This window comes from Cupressus sempervirens, chromosome 8 (assembly GCF_028749045.1).
Source record: "Cupressus sempervirens isolate cs-2001-9-10 chromosome 8, ASM2874904v1, whole genome shotgun sequence".
Taxonomy (NCBI): domain Eukaryota; kingdom Viridiplantae; phylum Streptophyta; class Pinopsida; order Cupressales; family Cupressaceae; genus Cupressus; species Cupressus sempervirens.
The window spans coordinates 113,061,522-113,089,084 of record NC_143125.1 but is presented as its reverse complement, the minus strand read 5'-3'; the positions used below and the strand labels follow the sequence as shown (position 1 = coordinate 113,089,084).

Here is a 27,563-nt window from a genome sequence, read left to right as displayed (position 1 = left end):
TAATTTAATTAATTAGGTTATCCAAAATAATGAATATTTTATGAGGATGACTAATTAATTATTTTAATTAAATAAATAAGTGGTATTAAGTTAATTATTTATAAAGTTATCAAATAAATAAATAAATATTAAAAGGTAACTTTATATTTAATTAATTTAATAAAGTGACTTGAATCATAAAATATTTTATAAAGTCACTTAATAGATAAAATAAAATAATGTTTTAGAAGCTTTTGGAGAAAGTGGAGAAAAAAGAATAAATAGGCACCCCGGGCTTCATTCTTTTCATCCAGTTGTTTATTTCTCTCTTGACATCAAATTGTGATTCAGTCACATAGTCTATCGTGGAGCCAAGTGGTTTCAGATAGTTAGTTGATCTTTGGGAACAAAAACTTCCTTGGATTAGCATAACTGAGGAAGTGAAATATCTTCTGAAGGGTTGCACATTTGGAGGTGATACTTCAGTCACTTCAGCTAGGGCATCATTGGGCCTAAGGCCATTTTCAGCATTTCAGCATTTCAAAAGGCAATTTTAGCAGGGCCGAAATTATTGGAAGTCATTTCTAATAGGTCTGAAATTATAGGAAGCCATTTTAAAGCAGAACCGAAAAAGCAGGCCGAAAAAGCAGTTCGAAAAAAGCAGGCCGAAAAAGCAGACCCAAAAAAAGCAGGCGGAAAAAGTAGCTCCAAAAAAAGCAATCCAAAAAAGCAGTTCAAAAAAGCAAAACTGAAAAATGAAAATCTGAAAAAAACAAGTGGAAAAAGCAGATTGGAAAAAAAGCAAAGCAGAAGGGGCAGCATTATAGAAAATTATTGCAGCCATCTACAATCAGGTTCTTCACTTCTCATTTGGCATATTTTCTGAGAAATGTAGGTTTTCAGTTGAGTACAAAATATAGCTTCAACACTTCACTATTTTCATATTGTACTTGTCTTTGTTTGCCATTTGGCATTATTGGTATCAAAGGAAGGCTAGGATTTTGCAATTGAAAGAGCGTTGTAATTTTTAGACTATCTATATTGCAACCCTAGAGTTGATGATCAGCTTATTAGTTTGCATTCCAATTGTTTGACAAAATATCAATTGGCTGTAAGTTCTCTTTTTTGGCATAAATAATGTTATAATTTTGCATACTAAGTGTTTATATTAATGCCACTTGGTTGTAAGTGCATTAATGCCATCCTAGGTTGCATCCAAAGTATTTGTCATAATTACTAATTCCTGTAGCTGCATATTGCAAGTAGTTTAAGTCACATATTTGTATTGAATATTGCCAAAATTAGTTGCACATTCATGTTAGGTCATTGTTTAGACAATTTTGTAAGCATTCTCTTTGAGGCAAATCCAAACAGGAATCATTGCAACAATCTGAAAAGTTATATCAGTCATATGGCCCCTTGTATGCAAAGTGTTTGACAAAAAATTTCGAGCCTTCAATCAGCATTTTAAGGTCGGAATTGAGCAGGACCATTACAGTGGTATCAGAGCTTTCTTGCAAAGTGTTTGACGAAATGTCAAACAACTGAAGTATAAAGATTTTAGGTGTTTGAAGAAGTTATAACCTGTTGGGGTTATTACAGTAGTATCAGAGCTATTGACCTGCCATCCTGGTTGGTAAATTGGACATTGAATTAGTTAGTTAATCATGTTTACTTCAAGTACCCAGAAGCAGTGGGACAAGGATATGAAGAAGCTTAAACAAAATTTGAAAAGGTTGGATGAAAGTCAGAAAAGGATGAATGAATTGATGGTTTCCATGTTTAAGAGGACTACATCACAGAACAAAGACAAAGAGGAACAAGAGGTCTCTACAAGTGAGGTATCTAGAAACCTCTACAAGGAGTTTGCAGTAGTTGGTGACCAGTATATAGCCGAATCTAGGGAGGACAAAAATTAGACTAGCTTGGAGGAAGATGTTGGGCACACAATACTTCAGAAGGTAGTGGGAATGGATATTACGCAGATTGATAGTAACGGTCAACTTGATACTCAAGTTGAGGCAATTGTATACATGTCGTCAGAGGGTGATGTCACAGGTACTCGGGATGGTTTAGCTCCAACAACCAGTGACTACAACATAGTGGATTCAGATGATGATTATGAGGATGTTGTTGTGCATGATGGTGAGATACTTGGTAGAGACGAGCAGACATTGAGCATTCATGACTTTGTTGAGAGAGAGTACTAGGCACAGATAGATGCTTCGTCACATGAGGTTGAGGCTGGTAGTACTTCACATGATTTGTCCAGCCAGCTGAAGGTGAGTGAAGACAGTATTGTGACTTCATTATCTCATCATGACAGGATGCGGGATATGATAGAGGATCACATTCGGATGATTCAGTTACAGGGTAGACATAAGGGAGTTCAGGCAAAGTCTTCTTGTGTTGACTTACAGGCAATTAGGGAAGGAATGGGAACGATGAAGTTGAGTTATTTACATCTTCTATCAGATCGTGACCATCTTCTTAGCCTTGTCGGAGACTATTCAGATGCCTTGAGGAGGAAGGAGGAGGAAGTTGACAGGCTTTCTCGCGAGCTTGAGGACACTCGAGCTTCTTTGGTGAATACTCCATTGGCAATACAGGACTGGGAGAGACATGGGGATAAGCATGGCATGGAGTTGAGTTTAGTTTCATCTTGCACTCCTGATACTTAGCTTTTTGCGGCACGTAAATCATATGTGGCCATTGATAATGTTGTGGGTTCATCTTGCATTCACATCCAAGATACAGGGACAGTGTCAGACAGGTATGTGGAGTTAGTTGGTATTGGTCATATTACTCAGGTGAGGAGTTTGCTTGAGTTACCAGCTGATTCTAGTTTACGGATATGGACTCGAGATTATTTCATTGGCGTTTGGGATTCAGTTGACTGGAGATCTTTAACACTTTTTGGTAGCAGTGGTTGTTTGGGTGCTATCCTTATTTGAAAAGTGATATCATCTAGATATACTTAAGAAAATCAAGTCTCATGATATTCTTTCCAGTTATAGTGTGTACACAGATATCAAGTCTCATGATATTCTTTCCAGTTATAGTGTGTACACATATATCAATTCTCATGATATCTACCATAAGAGATCATGGTATATCCATAGATATTATGTCACATAATATCTACCATGAGTTTGAACATGTTGATCTTCAACAAATATCAAGTCACATGATATCTATCAACAATGTCTTTTAACTATCATGATTTGTCCATAAATATCAAGTCACGTGATATTCATCATGATAGTAGTCTAATAATTATAAAGTCATCACCTTATATTATTAGAATCAACATTTCATTATAAAAGATTGTCACCTTTTGATAATGTGCATAGGGTAGGCCCATAAGTCATAAGAGTCACACATATGACAAAAGAGTTTGCACTCCGAACATCTTTATTAAAATAATACAAATTTACAAAGTTGAGACTCAATCTCATAAACTTAAATTTCAGCCATACCAAGTTTCTTTCTGAAATGATCAACCTTCATTTTAGGAAGAGCCTTGGTGAGAATGCCAGCTGTTTGATCACCTATATTAATATATTTCAATTGAAAAACTCTTCTTTCGACCATGTCTCTTACGTAGTGGTACGAAATTTCTATATTGTTGGATCTATCATGAACTAATAGATTCACAGATAACGTGATACAACTTTGGTTATCATAGTGAACAGTGGTAGGTTTCATAGGCTCACAGAATAGATTAGAAAACAACTTTTGAAGCCACATTGCCTCTCTAGCTCCCATTGCTGCTGCGATATACTTTGCCTCAGGTATAACTCTGAGCAATTGAAGCTTGCTTTCTGCAGATCCATGATATCATAGGTGAACCTAAGCTGAAACAATATCCTGATGTGCTCCTCCAGTCTTTTACACTTCCGACCCAATCAGAATCAGTATATCCGTGTAACTCCAAGGTGGTATTTTCATATTTAAGTTCATACCCAATAGTGTCTTGGAGATGCCTTAATATATGCTTCAAAGCAACAAGATGAATTTCACGAACTTCACACCTGAACTGACTTAATGCATTCACAACATAGCAGATATCAGATTGAGTATTCATAAGACACATCAGAGATCCAATTATGTGTCTGTATAAAGTGGGATCAACTAGTTTGGATTCAGCACTGGCTTCTTTTAGCTTGTGTAAGTTGGTTTCCATAGGTGTTGACATAGGTCGACAGTTCCACATTTTAAATCTTTTTAGAATATTGACAAAATACTTTTTTTGATGTAGGAAGATATTCCCAGACTTCTAACGAACTTCCAATCCAAGGAAGTAATGAAGAATCCCTAAGTCCTTCATTTCAAATTCAAAAGCCTAATCTTTCTTACACTGATTAATGAGATGTTCTTCTACTATAATCAAAAGATCATCAACATAAAGAATTAGAATCAACATATCACCTTTAGTTACTTTAAAGTAAAGATTTGGATCAACAATATTCTTGGTGAATCCGAGAATTAGAAGATATTTATCTATCCTTTCATACCAAGCTTGGGGAGCTTGTTTGAGTCCATATAGAGCCCTTTTCAATTTACATACATAGGAGGCAGCATCATGAGTCACAAATCCTTTTGGTTGTTCCAAGTATACTTCTTCCTGAATTTTTCCATTTAGAAAAGTAGTATTTACATCCATTTGATGGATTTTCCAACCTTTAGTTGCTGTAATGGCTATTACAGCTCTAACTGAGGTATACTTGGCAACTGGTGCAAAATTTTCTTCAGAGTCAATTCCTTCCTTTGAAGAGAACCCTCTAGCCACAAAACGAGCTTTATGTTTTTCAATGCTACCATCTGTAGCATACTTAACTTTGAAGAGCCATTTGGAAGAAACAAAAGATTTTCCTTTAGGTCTAGGAACTATATTCCAAACATCATTTTTTAGTATCAACTGATATTCTTCCACCATTGCATCTTTCCAAGCTTGATGTTTAAGTGCTTCTGAAGCATTAGAAGGTTCAGAGTTTGGACTCTCACACATGAATGCACTGTATGTTAATTTTCTAGGTCTTTTTCTTTTTCTGAAAGTCCCTAAAGGTGCTGCAAATTCGTCTCCTTCCTATATAATTTTCCTTGATCAAAGTGGCCTTTTAGAATTATTATCAAGACTCTCTTCTTGAGTCTCAAGAAGGATCTCAGTTTCATTTGAAGTCTCTTCAAGGTACTCCTCTGAATCTCAGGAGCAAGAGCCTCTTCTAGGGAACATGATAAGTCATCGGTATTTGGATCATTTGAAGTTTTGGTTCTTTTGAAAGCAATATCTTCTTCAAAGATGACATCTCTGCTGAGTTCTATTTGTTTCTGTCTAGGCATGTAGATTTTGTACCCTTTTATTGTTTCACTAAAATTGATAAGAATTCCTTTTCTTCCAGTAGGTTCTCACTTTGTCCTTTTCTCCTTAGGTACATGAACATACATAGGACATCCAAATATCCTTAAATGACTAATGATAGGTTTCATTCCTGAAAATGCTTCTTTAGGAGTTTTGTTGTCCAAATATGAGTGAGGACATCTATTTTGAATATAGATTGCTGTATTAGATGCTTCAACCCAAAATGACATGCTCAAGTTTTGATCATAAATTATAGCCCTAGCAGCTTCTACAATAGTGTTGTTATTCCTTTCAACAACTCCATTTTGTTGAGGATTGTAGGGAACTATGAACCCGCTCTTAATCCCAACAAGTTTGCAGAATTCTTTAAATATTTCATAACTGTATTCTTTCCCATTATCTGTTCTCTGAACTTTAATTTTCTTTTCTGAGGAATTTTCAGTGATAGTTTTGAATTATTTAAATTTATAAAGAATCTCTTCAGATTCGTTGCACTTAACAAAGTATATCTATGCCTTCCTTGAAAAATCATCAACAAATATCACATAGTACAAGAACCGTCATATGGATGGTGTAGACATGGGTCCACTTAGGTCAGAGTACACTAGTTCTAACACATCTTTAGTTTTGCTCAAACTATGAGGAAATGACTTTTTAGTGTTTGTCCCTAAGGCACAACCTTTGTAGGATTCATTGTGAATATGACTTAATCTTAGGCCATGCTAGTACCTTACCTTCCACGAATGCAATTCTATAACCATCATCCTCAAGTGTAGATATAAATATTAAATTCTTTTTAATACCTAGTACATAAAGAACTCCATAAAGCTGAATAGAATTTCCGGATTTCAATTTGATGGTGCAGGACCCAATTCCTTTTATGGAATGAGCAAAATTATCACCAATTGTGACTTCTTCATCTGTTTCTATTTGCATGCTTTCTAGCTTATCTTGATATCTAGTGATGTGTCTTGAAGATCCACTGTCAATTATCCAAGTGTTGGATTTGGTTGATATTTGACTAGACAATGCTGAATAGAAGGCATATTTCTCAGATTCTTGACCTTCATTTGATTTATCAGATTTGGCAAATGATGCTTGAAGTCTTGATCGATTAGGACAATTTAGTGCATAATGTCCATATTGATCACATCTAAAATATTTAATTTTGGACAAGTCTTTCTTCTGTTTTGACTGTCCTTTTCCATGAAAGTTTCTTTTCCTTTTGTTGTTCTTCTTTCCCTTCTTATGAGAGTTGGTGTTAAGAACATAAATGTCTTGATCTAAAGTTTTATGTTTTTCTTTAATTATTAATCTCGATTCTTCTTGAAGACAATCAAATCTCAATCTATCTAGTTTTGGGATTTTAGATCTTGCACTTATACCTTGTACAAAGGACTCCCAAGAATTTTGTAGTCCTCCGAATGCTATTAGTGATAACTCTTTCTTGTCAATCTTATAATAGACAGAAGATAATTGATCTCTCAATTCTATGATTCTCATGAAGAAGGCGTTCATTGTTTCTCCTTTTTCACGCTGATATTATTTGTTAAGTTCTAGGATCTTTGAAAATGTAATAATATTGCCGTTATATTGATGTTTTCAAAATCCAGATTTAGATCTCATATAAATATGAGAAAAGGAGACATCTTTTGAAGAGACATGTCTCCAAGGATTAAACATCATTAATTAGTATAATAATAATATAAATAACCATATGTATAATATATGCATTATTTTATATATATATATATATATATATAATATAATATATGTATATTAAAGCATATTTATCTAATGATGATTTACCATCAATAATGAAACTCATGATCATATCAAACTGACTGTAACTACAAACTTAACATTATTCATTTGTCTTTTAAGAGCAAGTTTTCTACCAGTGTTATTTACTATGAATGCATTTTCAAGAGCTTTAAACATGTGATATGTTGTAGGATGTTTTGCCACAATAGACACTATGTGATCTCGAACAACATCCATGATTATTTTCATGGCTTTTTCATTATTTTCGATCCATTGAGTTTTCTCTAGATCATCTTTAGGTTCTTCTTCTTCTTCTCTTACAAAAGATTCCAATTTGTTTTCTTTTAATAACATCATTATATAAAGTTTCCAAGATTCAAAGTTATCAGCACTTGTAAGGTGGTGTTCGAATCTTAACACGTTTGTCATCTTGAAGAGAAATGAGAGATTGCAATTTAATGTGAAATCTGATCTCTTAAACTTAACGAGATCTCTCCTTAATAATACTCTGATACCATGTAAAGTTTCTTACCAGATTTCAAATTCGATGTTGACAGATGCACAACTTTTATTGCAGGTATGAAGACTAATGTCAAAGAATAGATTTGCTCCAAAATCTGTATATGTTAGTTGTAACATACTGATTTTCCTAAACAAGTTTTAATCTTGGATCAATTGATTTCCTAATTCATATCACATGACATTGATTTCCATTAACTGTTTATAACTGAAATAAAACTCTTCAATATATTCAGCTGAAAGTAAGGAACTGATATTCTTGAAATGAAATATCTAAAAATTCAAAATGAGATAATTGCAAACATTTAACTTCTTCTAGTTAAGTAACAGCTATTTGTAAAGTAATTGACTTTCATCTTGAAATGAAACAACTAAACATTTGGAGGGTTAAAGAACATACAATATAATTTGAGAAACTTCTTTCACTTGTTGTCCAAGCCCCGACATTGGTGAGAGGAGAAGCATTGACATAAGTTTAACCTCCCTTCCGCGGACCATTACTTATCCCTACTTATTCTAATTTAATAGAATGACCCTCCCTACCTCGGGATCGGGCTTGGGATGATCATAAGTCCAGCCATCAGAGTATTCAGGTGGGTTGAAGTCCCAACAGTTGTTTGCCAAAATAATTGAAGCGTTTGGACAATCAACAAAGATCACTTGTTTGGCAAATCTGCCTAATTCCACCTTGGCCAAGGATTTCAAAATGTGGGTTAACAAACCCGATCTCCACCACTTGGTTTGACAACATCTTACATAAGTGGAACATGCATGAGCTAAAGTAATGCTTTATATATTATTTTTATGAATACTGATGTCAACCTCATTTTGCAGGTTCTCTACACCTCCTCACCTTATTCAGGGCTCCAAGCCGGTGATTCCCAAGTGTTATCATACTATACTTGTATCAGAACATTTCACCTTCTTCATCATATTCTGGCATCATTGCCTGGTGAATTCATTGGTATTCTGATTTTGAGATATTCTATTCACCTTTATGAGATATGAATGGAAGTATTTGGATTATACATGTTTGACAGACTACTCGGCAGGATTTTCATTATATGAGTAGAATACAATGTATGTATAACTATTTCTACTATCACCCTTTTGCATTCGAATGGAATTATAAGATATCATGACATGAATTTGGTATCACAATCTCCCTTACTACTGTTACTACCATATGGAAAGAAAAACATAGAATCCGACGGAAACTTAGAGCATTCAAATATACTCAGTTTGTTGTGCATTGAACTGGCAATAAAAGAAAATAAATAATATGTGATAGGGCCTTGTGTGACTCCTTTAAATGATTTGGAAGACCTGCACTTGAATAAATCCTTGGTTTTTGAATTGTGACGCGCAGTAATTATGTTAAGGAAGTTTGGCAAATATGAATTCAATCTCTGAGCTCTGTTTCTTTGGTTACCGACGGTAATGGATTTGAAAGATTGAAAGAAAAAGATCCAATATGTGATACGACTATGGGACTCTAATAAATAATAAAGAGACCGACTCTATGGCTTCCATCCGTTACAAGAAACCTTTCGTAACCGTTCAAATCAATTTTTAAAAGAGAAAAAAAAAGAGGAGGAAAGAAAATGAGAAGTTTAAAGGTTATTATTATTTTATTATTATTATATTTTCTCATCTATGGTTATGTGTACGTAATGATAGGGTGGCATCATTGGATTATTATTTATAATGTGATGGTGTCGTCTTATTTTATTTACATATGATCATATTTGAGAAAGTAAAATAATAATTAAATAATATTAATATTTGATAATTCTTTAAAGGTAATAATTTATGTTTATTTTACATTATTTATTATAATGTTCTACTTTATAGCTCACGCGGTTCTACCTTGTAATACGTTGCCATGTCCTAGTAATCTTGCCAAGGTAGTTTTAGGTCAAACTTGTCGATTTTGATGACTGAACTACTCGAGCATCCCCTTTCGATGACCCCGTTTAGCAATGCTTCCCTTCCTCTTTAGTCTTCTTCCTGTAATCATTGAAAACAACATTCCTGCTAAGACATCAATTCAAGATTTATAAATTGCTAATTCAAAATCATCAAGTGATCGTTAAAGATTTCATCAATGTCAGAATAACTAACTCTACATGCTCATCATATATATAAAACGGCTATAATTAACTTACTTTCAGACGATCATGAATAAATTGATACAACGACTATAATTAACTCACTTTCATATGATAAATAAATCAATACAACGGCTATAATTAACTAACTCAATTTCAAATGATATGAAAAAATAAACGACGACTATAATTAACTAACTCAATTTCACATGATATTGTTTTGTTAAATCAATGACTATGTTCAACTTAAAATTTAGGGCAAAATTTTGGGATGTAACATACCCACCCCCTTAGGTTTTTCATAGTCCTCGATGAAGATAATAACAAATTGTACTTAATTAGTTAAAATAAAAGAAATAAAGTATTCAGTTTTCAACTTCAAAGAAAAAATATCATGATAATCTTCCCAGGTGGCATTATCTTTCATATACTGGTCCAACTGGACCTTGCACTGTGTTACTTCTCGATTTCGTAAGCGTAGCTTACGTACCTCAAGTATTTTGAGTGGTTTTACCTCTACCTCTCCTGGCTCTCGCACCTGCAGTAATTTCCAATCAATCATATGCTCATGGTGGCTAATATACTTTTTAAGGTAAGACACATGGAAGACGTCATGCATCCTAGCAAGAGCTGGTGGTAAAGCAATCCTGTAAGCTACTGGTTTAACAACCTCCAAAACTTCAAAGGGTCCTAAGTATCTTGGAGCTAATTTAGCATTCTTGCCAAACTTGATAGTACTTTTCTAAGGTTTAACCCTTAGTAACACCTTGTCCCCTACTGAGAATTCTTTGGGCGTTCTTTTAGCATAAGCATAACTCTTCTGTCTGTCATTCGCTTCCTTTAATCTCCGATGAATTTGAAGTACCTGTTCTTCCATTTCTTGAAGCATTTCAGGCCTGACAATGACCTTGTCTTTTAATCGATTCCAACTTACTGGAGTTCTGCACTTACGACCATACAAAGCCTCAAAAGGAGCCATTTTAATTGAAGATTGATAAGAGTTATTATATGAAAATTCAACTAGAGGTAAGTATGTTTCCCATTGATACTGTCGATCCATACAATATACTCTTAGGAGATCCTCTAATACTTGATTTACTCGTTTGGTCTGACCATCTGTCTCAGGATGATAGGCTGAACTAATATTCAATTTGGTGCCCAAAGCTGAAAATCATGTTTGTCAGAATCTGGAAGTTATCCTAGCATCCCTATTCGAAATAATCTTCTCTAGAATCTCGTGTAACCTAAAAATTTCTTTTATGAACTTATGAGCAATTTCAGGTGCTCCATCAGACAAATTTCTTGGTATGAAATGGGCAACCTTAGTCAATTTGTCAACCACGACCAAGATAGTGTTGTGCCGATTCCGAGTCATAGGTAGCCCTTGTACAAAATCCATGGATATTACTTGCCACTTCCACTCAATTACCTCATTTGGATGCAACAAACCTGCTGGGTACTGATGTTCTGCCTTCACTCTCTGACATTCTAAACAACCTGCTACAAGCTCGATTATTTCCCTTTTCATTCCCTTCCAGAAATATAAAGGTTTTATATCAGATAACATTTTCGTTACTCCTGGATGTCCTGAGTATGGAGCTGAGTGATATTCACCTAAAATCAGTCTTTGGAGTTCAGGTTTATTAGGTACATAGATTTTGTGGTGATATCTTAACAATCCATCTTCTTCTAGGTTTAACTCTGAATACTTGGGATCCTATGGATCTCTAATAAGTGCCACGCTGATTTCTGTATAAAACTCATGATGTTCCAAATGTTATAAAAATTGGTCTCTCAATCTGAAATTTACTAGTCATTGCCGAAATGTGTCTTCTCCAACTTAGGGCATCAACCACCTTGTTTTCCTTTCCTTTAATGTAGCTTATGTCGAACTCATAATTTGCTAAAGATTCCAACCATCTCATTTGTCTAGCATTAAGATTTTGTTGGGTGAAAATATATTTTAAACTTTGATGATCGGATCTAAGTTCAAAAAGTTTTCCAATTAAATAATGTCTTCACATTTGCAAAGCATGTACTATTGCTACTAATTCAAGATCATGGGGTGCATAATTTTGTTCGTAATTTTTAGTTTCCTATACTCATAAGCAATGACTTGTTCTTCTTGCATTAATACACCCCGTAAACCTTCACCTGATGCATCTGTGATAACTACAAACGGTTTTCGTGGATCGGGTTCCTTCAAAATAGGTGTAGTAGTTAATTTTTCTTTCAGAAACTCAAAAGCTAATTGACACTTTTCCGTCCAAACAAATTTCTTCCCCTTCCTCTGGAGTGAAATAATTGGATAGGCTATCCTCGAGAAATTTCTGACAAATTTTCCATAGAATCCAGCTAATCCCATGAAACTCCTGACTTCAGATACGTTTCTAGGTATGGGCCACTCTTTAATTGCTTTAATCTTAGATGTATCTACTGCTATACCCTGTGCTGAAATAATATGCCCTAGGTATTGAATTTCCTTCTGGTAAAAGGCGCATTTAGATGATTTCCCTTAGTCTTTGCAGAACTATCTCTAAGTGCCTCTGATGTTCTTCATTTTTGGAGTATATTAAGATGTCATCTATAAAGACCAATACAAACTTGTCCAGACAATCTTGAAATATACTGTTCATTAAATTCATGAAAGCTGCTGGGGCATTAGTTAATCCGAATGGCAACACGGTAAATTCATAATGTCCATATCTATTTTTGAAGGTAGTTTTATGTATATCTTCATCTTTAATTCGTAATTGATGGTATCCTGACCTTAAATCAATTTTTGAAAATACAATTGCCCCCTTCATTTGGTCCAAAAGATTGTCTATCCTTGGCAATGGGTATCGATTTTTGATGGTGACTTTATTAAGCATCTTGTAATCTATACATAGTCTCATGGTTCCATCCTTCTTTCTTACAAATAACACTGGGGATCGCCATGGTGAGACACTTGGTCGAATCATCTTCTTATCTAACATATCCTACAGTTGAATCTGTAACTCCATTAACCTTGTGGTGGTCATTCTATATGGGGTCTTGGATATGGGTTCCACTCTCGGTATCAAGTCTATGGTAAAGTCAAATGCCCGAGAAGGTGGTAATCCAAGAAGTTCCTCAGGAAACACATCTTGATAATTCTTCAAATAGTGATATTTTTCTTCGAAGGATTCTTTTAATTTTTGCCTGATTTCTCCATCTTCATAAATGTAGTCATCCCCATATGTAGTTATTTTAGGTTTCTTGTATCTTCAATCTTAAATGTGAAAATTTCACAGCCTCTTCTCCCATATCTCTTAAGTTGCATTGCAGAAATCTGTTTTGGTTTGATTTCATATTTGATCCCTAAAATACTTGTTGGTCTGCCTTGATCATCCACACAATTTACAGTTTTGGCAAGACAATCTATCTTAGCCTTATCTTCACTGAGCTAATTAATTCCAATGATAATGTCATATGACCCTAACGGAGCTACATATAAGTTCGATTCTGTAGAGAAATTCGAAAAATCAACTTGAGCTTCAAATAGGCATTGCTCTACCTTGGCCCTTGACTAGTTTGCAAACTCGACCGTCCATGGTTTTGCCATAAAACTAGATCTTTTTGGGAATCTACTTAACAATCTAGGTGAAATAAAACATTCAATTGCTCCAGTATCAATTAATATGGACACAGGGTTTTTGTAGATGTTACCCAGAGTTTCAATGGGGCCTATCTGCTGCTCTGCTTGCCTGTTATCCAAGGCTGCATGAATCCTTTGCTGAAAGACTTGTTGCTGCTGCGGCAAAGGTGGACGTTATGACTGGCTGAAGTTAGGGCACCGCTTCTTATAATGATTTCCTCCGCATATAAAACATCCTCTCGGTGGTCCTTTCTTCTCATTATTTTTGTCGTTTTTGCTCACATAAAAATTACCTTTTATATCTCTTGTTCCACCGCTTTTATTTTCAGGTTTGTTATTCTTATAATCCTTAAATTGTTTTTTCAGTGGTCCAAAATCAGCGCCTTCTGAATTCTAGGTAGTCTTTCTTTTGTTGTCCCGGATGGAGTCATCCTTTCTAATCTTATGCTCTTGTCAGACAGCCTTTTCTAAAGCCTCTTCCATGGTCCGAGGTGCAAGAACATCATCAGCTCCTCCTATCCTATTATTTAGTCCCATGATAAACTTTCTCACCTTCAAATTGGTGTCTTGTTGATAAGGTGGCATGTATTTAAGCAACCGAGTAAACTTCTTCCAATACTTATGCACTGACAAATCTCCTTGTTTTAAGTTCTTGGAAATCCAAGAGTTTCTGATCATAAAAGGTTTGAGGCAGCCATCGTTTCTAAAATATGCTCACGAATTTCTTCCAGGTGATATCAATAGTTCTAATGTTTTGCTCGACTTTAGTGTTTCCCCACCAAGTTGCAGCTTCCCCGGTGAAATGATATATACCCCATACTGCCTTTGAGGTCTCAGAAAAGTTTTTAATCTCGAAATATTGCTCCATTTCAGTCAACCATGCTTCTGCTTCTTCTCCTGATTCAGAACCGGAAAACTTAGATGGTTTTATTTTCCTTATGTCTACTGATAAATCAGCCACTATTTTTTTTTTAGCTTTTCTAATCGTTTGGGAGAGGGGGTTTCGTTACGTTCAGAGACTTCTGTCTCTGCTCTAAAAGTGGGTGTGGTTTGCACTTCTTCACGGTTTTGCACCATCTGGGCTTCCATTTCACTCATCCTCCTTACCATGGTTTCTAGTTTTAATTGCATTTCTTGCAAAATTTGGAGTAACAGTTCATTGGAGGATTGAGGGTTCTTGCATACTATATCTTGGTTTTCTACCTTTTCGTTGTTATTCATTTTTATGTTTCAGGTTTCTTACCTGTTAATTTACAATTGTGTTATTTTGCGAAAAGAAGAATTTTACAAGTGAAAAGGTATTACAACATATAATTTCAAATAACTCAACTAAGCAATCTTATTTGCATAATTTTAGTTTCATTGCTCAACTAAGCATTCCTATTTACTAAATTTCATTTTCATTGCTCAAAATTCATTTTCATTGCTCAACTAAGCAATCTTATTTACAAAATTTTCCTCTATTGAGGAAGTATACATTCACACAATATTTTTATTCTTGCTTTGCAACAGTACATTCTGGTTTAGACTAGTACATGTCTCGTACCATCCAAGACCTATGGGAATGGAAAAGGGGGCTGCTCTGCTGAGAATTCCAGTTCTATATCAGTTTGTTTCTATATGCCGCCTTCGTGGTAGGAGTCCATCTAACTCTTTCCTTCTTCATCCGTTGAATTGCCTAGTTTAGGGTTTCATTATCTTGAGGTTCAGAACAGCAGGAGTAGTCATATTTAGTCATGTTTCTAATAAGATAGGGAAAGATTGGATGCCGAGTTTTCTTGTGGGGTGTTTTATGTACTAACATCTTGTAGTCATTTTAGATCTCTATTAAGTTTTTAAGATGGTGATGTGCCCTAGGTTCAGTGTGGAACCCAGCGCTCTGATACCATATGTAACATACTGATTTTCTTAAACAAGTTTTAATCTTGAATCAATTGATTTCCTAATTCATATCACATGACATTGATTTCCATTAACTGTTTATAACTGAAATAAAACTCTATTCAATATATTCAGCTGAAAGTAAGTAACTTATGTTCTTGAAATGAAATATCTAAGAATACAAAATGAGATAATTGCGAACATTTAACATCTTCGAGTTAAGTAACAACTATTTGTAAAGTAATTGACTTTCATCTTGAAATGAAACAATAAACATTCGGAGGGTTAAAGAACATACAACATAATTTGAGAAATTTCTTTCACTTGTTGTCCAAGCCCAAACATTGGTGAGAGGAGAAGCATTGACATAGGCTTAACCTCCCATCTGCGAACCATTACTTATCCCCACTTATTCTAATATAATAGAACGACCCTCCCTAGCTCAGGATCGGGCTTGGGATGATCATAAGTCCAGCCATCAGAGTATTCAGGTGGGTTGAAGTCTCAACAATTATTTGCTAAAATAACTGAAGCGTCTGGACAATCAACAAAGATCACTTGTTCGGCAAATTTTCCTAATTCCACCCTGGCCAAGAATTTCAAAATGTGGGTCGACAAACCCGATCTTGACCACTCGACTTGACAACATCTTACATAAGTGGAACATGCATGCGCTGAAGTAATGCTTTATATATTATTTTTATGAATACTAATGTCAACCTCATTTTGTAGGTTCTCTACACCTCCTCACCTCATTCAGGCCTCCAAGCGGTGATTCCCATGTGTTATCATACTATAATTGTATCAAAACATTTCACCTTCTTCACCATATTCTGGCATCATCGCCTGGTGAATTCATTGGTGTTCTGATTTTGAGATATTCTATTCACCTTTATGAGATATGAATGGAAGTATTTGGATTATACATGTTTGACAGACTACTCGGTAGGATTTTCATTATATGAGTAGAATACAATGTATGTATAACTATTTCTACCATCACCCTTTTGCATTCGAATAGAATTATAAGATATCATGACATGAATTCGGTATCACAATCTCCCTTACTACAGTTACTACCATATGGAAAGAAAACAATAGAATCCGGCCGAAACTTAGAGCATTCAAATATACTCGGTTTGTTGTGCATTGAATTAGCAATAAAAGAAAATAAATAAGATGTGACAGGGCCTTACGTGACTCCTCTAAATGATTCGGAAGACCTGCACTTGAATAAATCCTTGGTTTCTGAACTGTGACCTACGGTAATTATGTTAAGGAAGTTCGGCAAACATGAATTCAAACTCTGAGCTCTTTTTCTTTGGTTACCAACGGTAATGGATTTGAAAGACAGAAGGAAAAAGATCCAATATGTGATACGACTATGGGAGTCTAATAAATAATAAAGAGCCTGACTCTATGGCTTCCATCCGTTACAAGAAACCTTTCGTAACCATTCAAATCAATTTTTAAAAGAGAAAAGAAAAGAGGAGGAAAGAAATGGGAAGTTTAAAGGTTATTATTATTATATTTTCTCATCTATGGTTATGTGTACGTAATGATAGGGTGGCATCATTAGATTATTATTTATATTGCAATGGTGTCGTCTTATTATTATTTACATATGATCATATTTGAGAAATTAAAATAATAATTAAATAATATTAATATTTGATAATTCTTTAAAGGTAATAATTTATGTTTATTTTATATTATTTATTATAATGTTCTACTTTATAGCTCATGCAGTTCCACCTTGTAATACGTTGCCATGTCCTAGTAACCTCGCCAAGGTATTTTTAGATCAAACTTGTCGATTCTGATGGCTAAACTACTTGATCATCCCCTTCCGATGACCCCATTTAGCAATGCTTCCCCTCCCTCTTGAATCTTCTTCCTGTAATCATTCAAAACAACATTCTCGCCAAGACATCAATTCAAGATTTATAAATTGCTAATTCAAAATCATCAAGTGACCGTTAGGGATTCTATCAATTTCAGAATAACTAACTCTACATGCTCATGATATATATATATATAACGGCTATAATTAACTAACTTACTTTCACATGATCATGAATAAATTGATACAACAACTATAATTAACTAACTCACTTTCATATGATAAATAAATGAATACAACGGCTATAATTAACTAACTCAATTTCACATGATATGAAGAAATAAACAACGGCTATAATTAACTAACTCAATTTCACATGATATGAAGAAATAAACAACGGCTATAATTAAGTAACTCAATTTCACATGATATTGTTTCGTTAAATCAACGACTATGTTCAACTTAAAATTTAGGACAAAATTTTGGGATGTAACATAGTACAAAAATAACAGAGATAATAAAATAATCTTGAACTTGAAATGTAAATCGATCCTTTGATGTGCTTGCATTAATTGATTTCAATGCTTTCTTATTCAAGTGGATGAAGTATACATATCACACGAAGGGGTGTGAGGGTGAATGGGCATGTCTCCAAATTGACAGATGAACATTCACCATCACACTGGTTCGGTGTTAATTATTCATGCCCTATTTGTTGTAGACTTAACACAAGTCTTAATAATGTATTACCGATCATTATGAACTACAACTCGATAGTTCTGTGCTAATTAATCATGCCCGATTTGTTATAGAGTTAACATAAGTATTAATAATGTATTACCGATCATTATGAACTGCATTCGATATAATATAGATCGATAGTGATCTAAAATCAAAGGAATCAGAATAAGTTTCGATCATGCCTTAAGTGATCTCAGACACTATATATATATATATATGATCATCAGTTTCAACTGTGCATTATTTCATATACTGCTATAATACATTGGGATATATATATGTGCATGATATTGGTATACATATGTACATATATATCTATATATATTTATACTGATCACAGTTTTTGTCAGACCGAAGAAGACTAGACATAAAGGGTGAATTGGGTACTAAAAAACCTTCTAAGGGTATATTGTATGGATCAACAATACCACTAGGAGATTTATCTCCCCTTGGATGAATTTTCTTACAATAACTCATACCAGTCTATTATTAAGATGACACCATTTGTGGTCTTGTATGGGCATAAGTGTAGGACACCTATAAGTTGGAACAAAATTGAAGATCATATTATTGTTGGCCCTGAGGTGCTTTCAGAAATGGAAGAACAAGTAGTTCAAATTCGTTAGAGGTTAAAAGATGTAAACGACTGACACAAGAGTTATGTAGATGCTAAAAGAACTTACGAAGAATTCAAAAGTAGGAGAAAAGGTTCTCCTAAAAGTAAATCCCAGAAAAGTACTATCAAATTCAGCAGGAATGCCAAGCTGTCCCCAAGATATGTGGGACCCTTTGAAGTTTTGGAAGTCGTAAATCTTGTAGCCTACACAATTGCCCAACTCCCAACCCTTGCCTGGATGCATAATGTGTTTCATGTATCATACCTTAAAAATTATATAGCCAATAATGAGAATGTGTCTAATTGGAATCTCTTGCATGTACGAGACTTAGGGGTGTTGGAAATAGAGCCACTCAGAATGCTCGAGGTGCGTAAGCTCCTCTTATGAAATTGAGACACCACCCTGTGCAAGGTCCAGTGGGACCAATATGTTGAAGAGAATGCTACCTGTTAAGATTATGATGAGATTTTCCAAAAATTTCCCCACGTTTTTCCAACAACATAAACTATAGTTTACTATTATTATTTTGTAATTTTAAACCGTTGTGACATAATGTTATTTGAGAACATATGACAACTATTTCTTTCATTATGAACGTTTCTTGTGTATTTAATTACAATATTCATCGAGGATGATGAAACATAAGGGAGGGTATGTTACATCCCTTATTTTGTTGATTTAAAAAAATTCATTTAACCATTGATATTTCAAGTAGTTAAATTGGTTACTCAATTTTGAAGTTCATATGAATGGAAATATTTGTTGATCATTATGTTTCATGTGAAGACAAAGATTATACAGTTAATTTGGTTATTAGTTATGATGAATAATTTCAATTGACCAATGTGGAAGTATGCCTTCACCATGTTAATTCCTCTTGTAGGTATTGTGGTGATGGGGGGAAGCATTAATAGAGAGGGAATTGGGTATGAGTGCACCATCCTGCTACCAAAGTTAACAGGTATGAATCTAAACTACCATGGTCAAGGAGCATAAGCTTGGACAAACTAGACATACCTCAAGTGACCACCATGAGCTGACTAGGTCAACAAGCTCAATAAGATATATACATATTCATTGGTGATATAAGGCGAATTAATTACAAATGTTACTTTTGAGAAAATGAGTCTATCTCAAATCCTTCTTGTAATGTTAGACATGTTTTAGTATAATGGTACCATGGTTCTTACATTTGTACATGTTAAATACATGTATATGTATGTATGTGTATATTAAAATATGACATATATGTATATATACATATACTTAAAATACGTCTGCATAGAAATACATATATTTGAAAAATTGTGTATATATGTGTATAGCACATATAAATATATGTAAATAAAATAGGTATAATTATAGTAAAACATGGGAAATAATTTATTATTTCTAACTTATGACAATAAATTATTATTTAGAGGCCATAAACTATACTCTTTTTACTCACTATTTTGGCCTTGCTTTTTAATTCAAGATTGTAACTCCTATTCGCCACCTTGCACCTTTCCATGCACGCAACTCTTTTTTGGGCTCATATTTGTAAGTAACCAGGCATCATTCTATAAGATGCTCGATCGCAACCATTCAAAGGTTGCTTCTGAGTGATTATTCTTGCATTTACCGCACATTATTCTGCAATATTGCCTTGTCAGTATGATATCACCGTAGTGGCAGTGACTGAGAAATATCAGGAGATTATAGAGCATATTTTTGGTATTGCATTTTTTAGTGGCCTCTGTTATAGCAGTTTGCAGTTGGAGCATTTGCATCATATTTTCAATATTTGATACTCATTAGGTTGCATCTCAAATTTCTCATGATGCTTTTAATTTATATCATGCTTGGTTTATTTGAAAGATAGTTATCGATCGTGCAATTATTTTTAATTTTTACTTGTTTATTTCTCATAAAAGATCTGCTAAAGCATGATGTGAAATTGCATAACCAGTTCTGATATAAAATCCGAATGGCCCTGTGAGCTCCGAAGCCTACTTTGATATATCATGGCATTGTTCAATAAATCTTTTTGTATTGATTTTCTGGGGAAAGTTGCAAGTACATGGACATTAAGTATCTGTATGTCTCTGAGTCTGGAAGGATTACCTCTTGGCAGTATACCTTCTAGCATGTTAATCATGATTTAAATCATGGAATAGTATCATAATCTCATTTAATTAACCCCTTTTAAGGAGTGGGGGAGACTTGTTCTGTAAAATAGAAAATCTGTAAGTACCATGAATGCTTGATGGGTACACAAATGATCATCAATGACAACTGAGTAATGCTGAGATGTAAGGTGTAAATCATGGAACTATGGACTGTGTGGGAATGTCTTGCAAAATTGAGAATCATGTCAGTAATAATATAAAGAAAAGAAAAAAGTAGGTCTAGGAAACTATAACTTAGTCAGCTCATGGTAGTTCATTGAGGAATTTCTTGTTTGTCAAGTTGAGCGGTTGGTGATTGGGCACAAAGTGTCCTTGCAAATCCCTGGCCAAGGTAGGTTTAGGGGCAATTGATGCTGTTGTGATCACTAGAGGCCAAAATAGCCAGTGGTCGGATAGATAGATTGTTAAGAAGGTATCTAGGGTCTAGCTGGCTGAGTGATTGACACTCTACACCAAAATGCTTAGGTGGTTGGACATGATGGTGTTCCCATGCTCTTTCTCGTGCAAGGTAGGGTCATTCTTGATTGAGAGCGAGAGGGGTTACACTAGGTCTGTGGTTAGGCCTCTGTCAATGCTTCTCTCCACCAATGCTCAGGCTTGGACAAGATAGAGTAAGATTTCATTCATAGCCTAATGCAGTTGACGGGTATCTTATTCCTTTCCATGTGTATCTAAATTCAATTATATGTGTAATTATTTTTGTTGCTCCATGTGTATCTAAATTCAATTATATGTGTAATTATTTTTGTTGCTGTTGCATTACTTTCCTTTCAGTAATTGAAAAGATATTTGAGTGTATCAATTAGTTAATGATCTATATGATATTTGTAATGGTTAGTTTTCAATTTCTCGTCATTTGTTAGATATGATATTTCCTAGAAACAGTTGGCCTGTTATAACAGTTAATTCCATTGCTTATGAATATGCAATTTACTCATCCTTGTATGATTATATGAAGTCTTTACAGGACAAAAGTGAATTATTTCAAATCAACTAATGCTTATTTGTTTAACTTAGGCTCTACAAATCAATGTCCTTGCAGTCCAGTTCCTATACAGGAAAATAATTTTCTAACAATAGATTGATCTGACAATATGCAGACTAGTTCCTCTTTAATTGAAGGTCGATGGCAGCTCATTTTCACCACAAGGCCAGGCAGTGCTTCTCCTATTCAAGTAAGGGTAAATGTGTTGCAGTTTGGCCTACTAGAAAGCACCACTGTTTGTTTATTTATCTTGTTAATATATGTCCTTTGTATATTACCTACTGTTTATTGACAGTTTGAATATTTGGGATCAAAATTGAACTACTTAATTACTCTATAGAGGTCATATTGTTGAGGTTTCTTATAAAATTCAATCATTTTGTACCCAACATATTACAAATTGTCTCTGTCTATATCCATCACCATTATAATAGTCCATTTGTTCTAAGTGTTGATATTTGTAAATTAATGTCAGCTCCTATCAAACATGTTTATATGGTCTTGAATTCATCCAAATGATCTACTTAATGAAAACTGGTTTCTGTGATAGGCTGTAGCACTTCAGTAGATCATTCACGTAATACTTATCATGTCTGAATATTCTTGCAGCGAACATTTGTTGGAGTGGATGCATTTACTGTCTTTCAGGAAATACAGCTGAGAGATACAGACGATCCCAGAGTTTCTAATATTGTTAGATTTTCTGATGCTATTGGGGAGCTTAAAGTAGAGGTAGGAAAATTTCATGTATGACTTTCACGTCTTTTTGCTTGCTTAGGACTACTTTTTATCCCAAACTTTGGAAGGGCTGTTCCAAAGCACATGCCAAAAGAAACTACAATTTGATGCTTAGATTATAAATTATATTAGACGATCAAATGCAGTTTTCATTATGTATTAAGCAGATTGGTCTGTTTAGGTTCAATCAAATTATAAGTTTTAGGTGGTTTTGGTCTAGAATTGTTTCTTCTCCACAAGGAAACACTCTTGTTCTTTAACATATACCTCTCCGTAGGTGGATCAAGTTTCATCAAATTATAAGAGACTAGTTTCCTTGCAATTTTGTATTTTGGTGAAGCTAGCAAACTCTTTACAGTCTGGTCTGATGGTCTGCCTTGTCTCACATATTACAAATTTCTTTTCCAGGTGGTTTTTTGTTGTTTTGACAGGTCAGTTATGTGTTTTAGCAGATGCCACTCTCAGTTCTGTCATTAACTGGACCCAAGCAGTGGGACCACAATCAGAAGTCCATCGTCTAACAATTAATTGTCCAAGTCCATTAGAACAGAGGCCCAGTGGGGGGACAAAGCCTACGAGTCCACTGGCCCAGCTGGGGTTTAAACCTAGGTGAGCACAAGAACACAACCACCTGTAACCAATGCACTATGTCCTCATGCGATCCCTAGGTCCTCTTTTCAAATCTATTCCATTTAGATATTATCCGAAATTTATCAAAACTGTGATACAGTAGTGGGTAATTGTTTGAATGTTCACATTTATAGAAATGTAATAACCCCAACTGGTTATAACTTTGTGAAACACCAAATCCTTCTCAAATTGAATTGTTTGACATTTTGTTTAACACTTTGCAAGCAAGCTCAGATACCACTGTAATATCCCTTGCCCAAACTAACTGATTTTAGCGCAAGGAATATTGTCAAACACTTCCAATACAATCTCTATGCTTGTTTCTGAGTTTTTGACTGATTATGCTTGCTTGAAATGATATCAAAGGGAATCTAAAAGCCTGTAATTGATTACTACTATATCTAAGTAAAGAACTAAATGCATATGCAATTCTCTTTTGGCTTTTCAAATGCATATAGATGAATTCTAAATGAAAAATGTGCACTTACAACCAATTGGTATTTTGTCAAACACTTGGTATGCATACTATTATGTCAATCATGGAAGATATAAATATGCACATTACATCAAATATATAGACTTGCAACTTATCACTCCTTTAGTGAGATATTTTCTAATTCAATTCTTAACATAATATTCCAAGGATCTTGGCTTTGCAACTCCAAAAAAATTTGAGTAGAAATGACATTATAAATCTGATATAAAATGTGCATCTACAACTACTTATTACAGCCACCTTTACAATGCCAAATGACCACTTTAAATGATGCAAATTGATTGTAGAACTTGATATACAAATCGCCCAATGAATGAGATGAAATTGCAATCATAATCAAGCCAAGTATTGTAGCACAGGTACTGTTCACAACACTATTTATGTCATTCACAGCACTGTAGCAGCCAACAATAAATGTATTCTCCAATTTAAGCACAAATAGAACTCTAGAATGAAGCTCTCCTGAATGCCAAATTCAGTGGATATTTCACCACCTCAAATGGTTGCAACATTGAAGAATTGATGCTCTCCAATGGCTAATTGAAATCAGAAACCTTTAGTTTCTTCTCCCAAATTTATATCAAATGCAATTGACAATAATTGAATGCCTAGTAATGAAGCTTTCACTTCTATTTATTCTTTTCCTTCACCCTTCTAGAAGGAAATAAAATATTATTTAATTGCACTCTCTAAAAACTTCTCCCTTTCCAATACAGTAATTAGTTGTGCTTCTAGAAAACACACTTTGTAGAAGCTTCCCACTTTCCAATACAATAATTAGTTGTGCTTCTAGAAAATTAAATTAATTAAATATAAAGTCACCTTTAGATTTATTTATTTGTTGACTTTAATTTAATTTATTTCTCCTTATTTCTCCACTTAGTCTTCAAAGAATGAAAAGCTAAGAACTCCATTGAGGTTCTAAAAGTTGGGGAACATTACAATCCGCCCTCCTTGAAATTGCTTATCCTCAAGCAATCCAACAACACAATGAACTCCAACTTCCACGTGGATCTCAAATTAAGTAGTATGTGACACCCCTGTCAACATTGAACCAACTGCATACCACTAACATCATCAGGACCAACAATATAACCTGCAGTATAGAACTCAAAACCTATGCTAATGATGTAGGAGTTAGAATATCACCGGAAGAAAACCCCACAAGAAAGATCTTCATCCTGGTCCCCACCCATATAATATATACTAGACTGGAATCTTGATCAACAATCCCTTGAAGAGATGTAGCACAGGAGTACCATATGCACTCATACCAACTGTATGAACAATAGGTATAGCCACGTTAAAATCTGTGGACACAGGAACATTACCAACTGTTGCAATAGAAAACTAAATCTTTACAGACGGTGAAAACTGAGCCCAACTCCACTTAGGTGAGTGATCAACATCAACCTCAACCATCAGATTGTCATAAGACAATGTTGCATCCATATTGAACATAACACTGTCCATGAAGTGAACATCAACACTTTGTTGATCGATAGTATAACATGACTCTGTCACTATATCACTCACTTCATTAGCAATAACAAGTGTACTATCATCAGAACGCACATCGACAACTGCATGCATATGGCTAAACTCCTCATTGGATGGTTCAACTAACATAGAAGTGGCTGCTGATATGACAGTATCCTCACATGGTCCTACTCCCACTATTGCTGCATCGCCATCAAATACATGATCCGGGGAACTCATGCCAACAATTGCATCATCTGACTTAACCTAACATGAATTTTCATCACATTCCACCTCAATTGTGCCCAATTCATGCAGTGTTTCATAAGAAATGTCCTACAAATCTGAAGTCGCAACTGTATCATCACATTTCGCTCTGCTTTGCTCAATCTCGGATTCGAAATCAGTTGGGTCATCCGTTTGTGATTTTGATTCATCTCATTCGCTAGCACATCCAACAATTTCCCAATAGCCTATATCTCAAAATCTCCATCCCTTGGCAAAGAAGTATGCTCTTTGTGAGTATAATGAATTCCAAGCCTTCTGTCACCATCCATAATGCTGAGAACCAATTCCTATACCTGTGGGTTGAAAGAAAAATGATGAACACTCCTCACGGTGTAATGTCGATAAAAACTCTTAATCTCTATCAAGGGCTCATCATCATCAAATTGGGAATCAGAAGATAGCTCCAATCTCTGACTCCAAACTATTGGTCGGGCAGAATCCTGGGCAACCCTCTCAGCAAACCCAACCACAAAATCCCTATTGGGAAGCATTGTAGCCAAGGTCTCTACAATCTTCTTCACCAATTATTGTTGTGCGTGAGAGCCCCGAATGAGAGTACCCTCAGATATACTGTATGAAACCTCTTGCAAATCCAAGCTCTCAAGAAAATACTCCATGAATGACTCAATACAGTAGAAATTATATGTGGAAGCATCAATCTGCTCCCTCGCAATCCACAACTGATCCCTTTGAAAATGTGACAATGCCAACTGCCCAATGCTACCAGCCTATGAAAAGAAGAAATAGATTCACTTCTAGTAGAAGGAAGAAAATCACCATGAGATCCCATCTCCACTGATTCTCTCACCTCCTTTGTGCATACTACACTTATCTTGGACGAATGTGTTCACCACATCATCACGTCCTTCATCCTCAACTGTAGAAGCAAACTCACCACCAACCACAATATGTAACTGAACAGGGTTTCAGGTTGGTATCAACTATACACGTTCTAATTCGATGGTAACCTTATCCAACTGTGACCGTGACTCATGAAGAGCCAACTGAGTATATTGAAGAGAGTCCACAGTCACCTCAAGCTCTCGGGTGAGCTCAACCACCTCCTCCTCTCTTCCTATCAACATCTCATAGCAAGTGCTACCCCACTCCAGAAGTTAATCCCTGCCAGTAACTAATTGAGAGTAGCTATGCTTCAAGATCCTAATAGCCTCTTGAAGCGCATGAACCTCTGCTAGAGAAAGAGTACTATCACCATGCTCATCAAACATAAGAGCACCCCAACCAGATGTAGCTAACATCTGACGGATAGCATTATAATGCTCAAGAGCTAAAGAAATGTTACTATCACTCACCTTTAGCAAACAAGTCACATGATACTTCTGTAATCCTTGACTCCTATGCAAGCTCTCTGTCTCACTAACTGCACTGAGATGGGAAACTGAATCAGAACTCTCCACCACAAGATCGCTTATACGGGTGCCATCTTCCTTGCACAAATCTACATCGGACATACAATTGCCATGTACCTCAACCAACTCATTCGAAGAAATGGTAGCCCTTGCCGTATCAATCTCTTTGCATGTCTCAGCTTCCACCTCATTAGTAGGATCCTGTAAGCATCGATCCCGGGACTCATTCAAAACCTCCTTGGAGTCGTCACCCAATACCTTACAAGGGGTGTCATACCCAGTACATTTCATAGCATCATCAAATGGATCATTAGATGTGTCCATACTATCTGCATTGACATCTCCTGACAAATCCTCAATTGTGGACTCCTAACTCTGCACACATGACTCAGCATCAGGCTCCAAATCAATAAGACTAGAGCATAAAGCCACATCTATTGACTCCGTTGAAACACCCACATCACCAACATCACAACTGAGTGACTCCATACGTGCCTTTGTCCCATCTGAGGAAACAATTGCCTCCTGCACTGTAGCAACACCATGAGATCTCACATACAAATCTACAATAAAAATCCTGTCCTCAAGAGAGCCAAAAGTATCAGTGGTAACAACTGCATCAATTGTCTCTGCATTAATTGTAACAATAGCTCTAGGAGCCTTAACCTGCTGAAGCACGGTGTGACTAAGTCCATCGTCAACACTACAAATAGGACTAGCAGGTGTCATACTAAATATAGGTACATCTACATTAGGGACTCCTGTCAAGGAAAAATCAAGCTTCCTTCTCTACAACCTCAATGTTGGCCTTCTAGAGGCGGAAACCATATACCTCGCTGCCCTTTCAATTGTCTCTGGATTCGACAAGCTTTCCGTCAATCTCTTTTGATGAAGCTTAAGTCTCTCCATACTCTCCTGCAAAGCATTCATCTTCTCGCTAACTTCGTCATTACTCCACTGACTTCTAGAA

At 35.3% G+C, this 27,563-nt stretch overlaps 1 protein-coding gene across 3 annotated transcripts in view; it reads left to right on the top strand.

The window, feature by feature from the left end:
* LOC149541838 (Plastid-lipid associated protein PAP / fibrillin family protein) overlaps window positions 1–27,563 on the top strand; it is a 178,211-nt gene that overhangs the window by 74,437 nt on the left and 76,211 nt on the right. For all 3 annotated transcript variants that reach the window (XM_089796914.1, XM_089796915.1, XM_089796913.1), the window contains exons 3-4: window positions 21,708–21,782; window positions 22,202–22,324. In XM_089796914.1, the coding sequence (XP_089653040.1) occupies window positions 21,708–21,782; window positions 22,202–22,324 (198 nt within the window). The remainder of the gene's footprint in view (window positions 1–21,707; window positions 21,783–22,201; window positions 22,325–27,563) is intronic.